The 2991-nt window shown below is 40.0% G+C and overlaps 1 protein-coding gene across 1 annotated transcript; it reads right to left on the reverse strand.

Moving 5' to 3' along the window:
* Positions 1–806: 806 nt before the first annotated feature.
* LOC108762538 (protein Ycf2-like) lies at positions 807–1175 on the reverse strand. The gene has a single exon (XM_018509580.1). It carries the CDS (start codon positions 1173–1175, stop codon positions 807–809), a length of 369 nt encoding a protein of 122 aa, XP_018365082.1.
* Positions 1176–2991: the final 1816 nt, after the last annotated feature.

Consider the following 2991-nt stretch of genomic DNA (forward strand, 5'->3'; position numbering starts at 1 on the left):
ATAACGAAGTATTCAGTGTATTTGTTTTATTTATTATTATTATTTATACATGATGCTGCTGCTGCTGCTGCTGCTGCCTCTTCACGAACGCAGCTTCTCGTACGCAAAATATTCATATAATGTATGATTTATAGCATTAGTAAAAGAAGTATTTTTTTCTAAAGTATACTCTAACAGTAGGTATACTAGGCCGGTTCTAACTCAGGTCCTCTGAGGGTAGCGCGGGGTGCGGGGGATACTCGTAAGCGAGGGGAACCGTAGCGCGGGGATTCTTTGGTGGTGGGGGTATGACGTCATGCGGAATGGCAGTAAGATTTTGGGGACTGCAATCACGTACAAGACAACAAAAAAAAACATCACATAAAAGGAAATTATGCCATGAACCAAACAATACAAAAAACAAATAGTTATAGAATGAAAAGTGTTACAAAGGGTATATGCTCCAACCGTTTTTCAACCAAGATATAGCGTAATGTAATTTTTCTATAGAAATAACGTTTATTAATTATTTTAACTACCTAAATACAATCAAGTTTCGTAATTATTGAGAGTAGGTATAGTTGGCGAGTTCTAACCCCTGGGGCTAGTGGGGCGCGGGGATACTCGTAGGTGAGGGAAAGCTGAGCGCGGGGGATACTTGTTGGCGAGGGTAGCGCGGGGGATACTTGTTGGCGAGGGGAGCGCGGGGAGTACTCGTAGACGAGGGGGCGACCAAAAAAAATTATAATGAATTATATAAAATAAGACTTACCTCCTCGTCGTCTTCCTGCTTCTCAGCCCCCTCCTCCTCCTCCTCCTAGTGTCAATTATTCCTCAGCCTCTTCCTCCTGCTCCTCAGCCTCTTCCTCCTCAGCCTCCACGAGGACGCGGATCAGTTCCTCCTCATCATGCAGCTGGAGGAACTCTATCATGAACGCTGCATATTCATCGCCGCTTACCTTATTAACGTAGAAGGGGAAGCCGTTAATGTACGCGACTTCCTCCTCCTCTTCTTCCTCCTCATCCCAATCATCAATTATGATTGGAACCTCGTCCTCATCCTCCTCCTCGCTTAGGACGACGTCCTCTTTCATGCGGACGACGTCCTCCTCCATGTGGACATCTTCTTCGACGAGGATGTCCTTCTCCGCCTCAATTAATTTAATTTTTTTTGGTGGAGGCTCATTGTCTTCCATGTCTTTTATTGATTTTAGTCACACACAGTCACAAATTATCGCGTAATCTGCGCGCAACGACACTACTGTGGCTTTTTTCCGCTAGTTGCGAAGGATCGTCACACACAATAATGAATCTACGTTCAATCGATAGCTCATAACTGCTCATGTAGCACACGCGGATGAGAGACTAACGTTGAGAAGCGTCCTTTGCCATAGCAATCCCCTACCTAGAGTACGTTTATACATACATACGTTTATACATGCGTTCATACATACGTTTATACATACGTTCGTACATACGTTTATACGTACGTTCATACATGTATTACAAAGGAAGGGAAGGGAAAAGAAATCTAAAACGTATTAAAAAAAAAATCTCATATTTTATTCTTTAAACTTGATACATTTTTTTTGGCGTTGTGACCACGAGTTATGTATTTTAAATACATTTTGTAACGCACAATTCTTAATATGTTTTTCACATCGCATAGTATTGGTAACATCCAGATTATGTAAAGAATCTATATCTTTGTAATCAGCATCCAAGATCTCAATGGTCAAGTTGTCGCTATCGAGTACATCAGCCAGCCATTCGCGTTTTTCACGTCCTTTAACGTACACGAGAGCCTTATTGTCGTCATTCTCTTCCACACCAATTACAGACATTGTAATCAGGCGTTTCACCATGGTGTACGGGATCATCCCGTCTTCCCATTGCAATCCATGGTGATAAACACTCAGCCAGGAAGCGCAATACTTTTCTGATTTTGTCAAGAAACTTCATGCCATAGGACACGTAAAAATGTAATGAGAGAGAATGGCACCTTTTCTCAACCGCTACTTCCTTCACGATAAAATTCTTTCCAACGATAAATCCTTGCAGATCCACAAACGTTGGTACGGCCATGGCGATCGATTTTTCGAGACTGTGCTCGATCGATTTCGATGAATCTTGGTTTTTATCTCTCGTATTGAAAAGAAGGGGAGGTTTAAAAAAGTAATATACTTTTAATGAATATTTATTTTTTCATGTAATGCAGCATGTACAATATAATCTAAACCATAGACTGTTAGTTCACATACTATGGCAGAATTTTTAACATAAATTCTGTACAAAATGTTTGCATCATCGCATTTATTAGTAATACAATTTTCTCTTAAAAATGATGCAAAATATTTGAATTTCTCACTAACACCATGCGTATATTGACTCAGATCATAGAATACATGCTCGACACATTGCTCAAGGTCAAATAAGAAGAGCATAGTTATTGGTTTCATGTACAAGCATGTACCATATAATGCTAATTTTATGTTATTCGTATTACCTATTTTAGCATGTTCCACATTCGAATCTTGAATCAATAATGATGACGATGATCATGATGAGATTGTTGCCTGCATTAATCGCTCAATATCTGCACGTCTCTCGATGAACGCCTTCTATGTACCATGAGGCAGGATCATGCGGTTGCCTCGATTGTCACCGATCTCAATTTGTACGTGAGACGTAGGCCCCACGACGATTCCAATGTTCAGGAACTTGTACGCTATCAATGTTAATGTATATTTCCTCATCGAGATGTAAGCGAGATTTCGAAGATGTATGAGAAGATGGGATGTAGAAAAAGGAAAACATGTATAGACTTAGAAAAAAATACATAACGTATCAAAAAAGTTTATAAAACTTGAATGAACTTACTTTCTCTCGCACGCCTCATCTTGTTGAATTGGAACGTAATAGTTCATAGAATGAGACGTTTTCAAGGATAGTGTCTGATACAGTAGAAGCAATCTTCTCTAGTAGTAGGAGCAATCCACAGAGCGACTTATG

This window comes from Trachymyrmex cornetzi, unplaced genomic scaffold (genome assembly GCF_001594075.2).
Source record: "Trachymyrmex cornetzi isolate Tcor2-1 unplaced genomic scaffold, Tcor1.1 scaffold306, whole genome shotgun sequence".
Classification (NCBI taxonomy): Eukaryota; Metazoa; Arthropoda; class Insecta; order Hymenoptera; family Formicidae; genus Trachymyrmex; species Trachymyrmex cornetzi.

Excerpts from the sequence above, each read along its gene's own strand:
- LOC108762538 (XM_018509580.1), bottom strand. The coding sequence starts at position 1,175 with ATGGAAGACAATGAGCCTCCACCAAAAAAAATTAAATTAATTGAGGCG.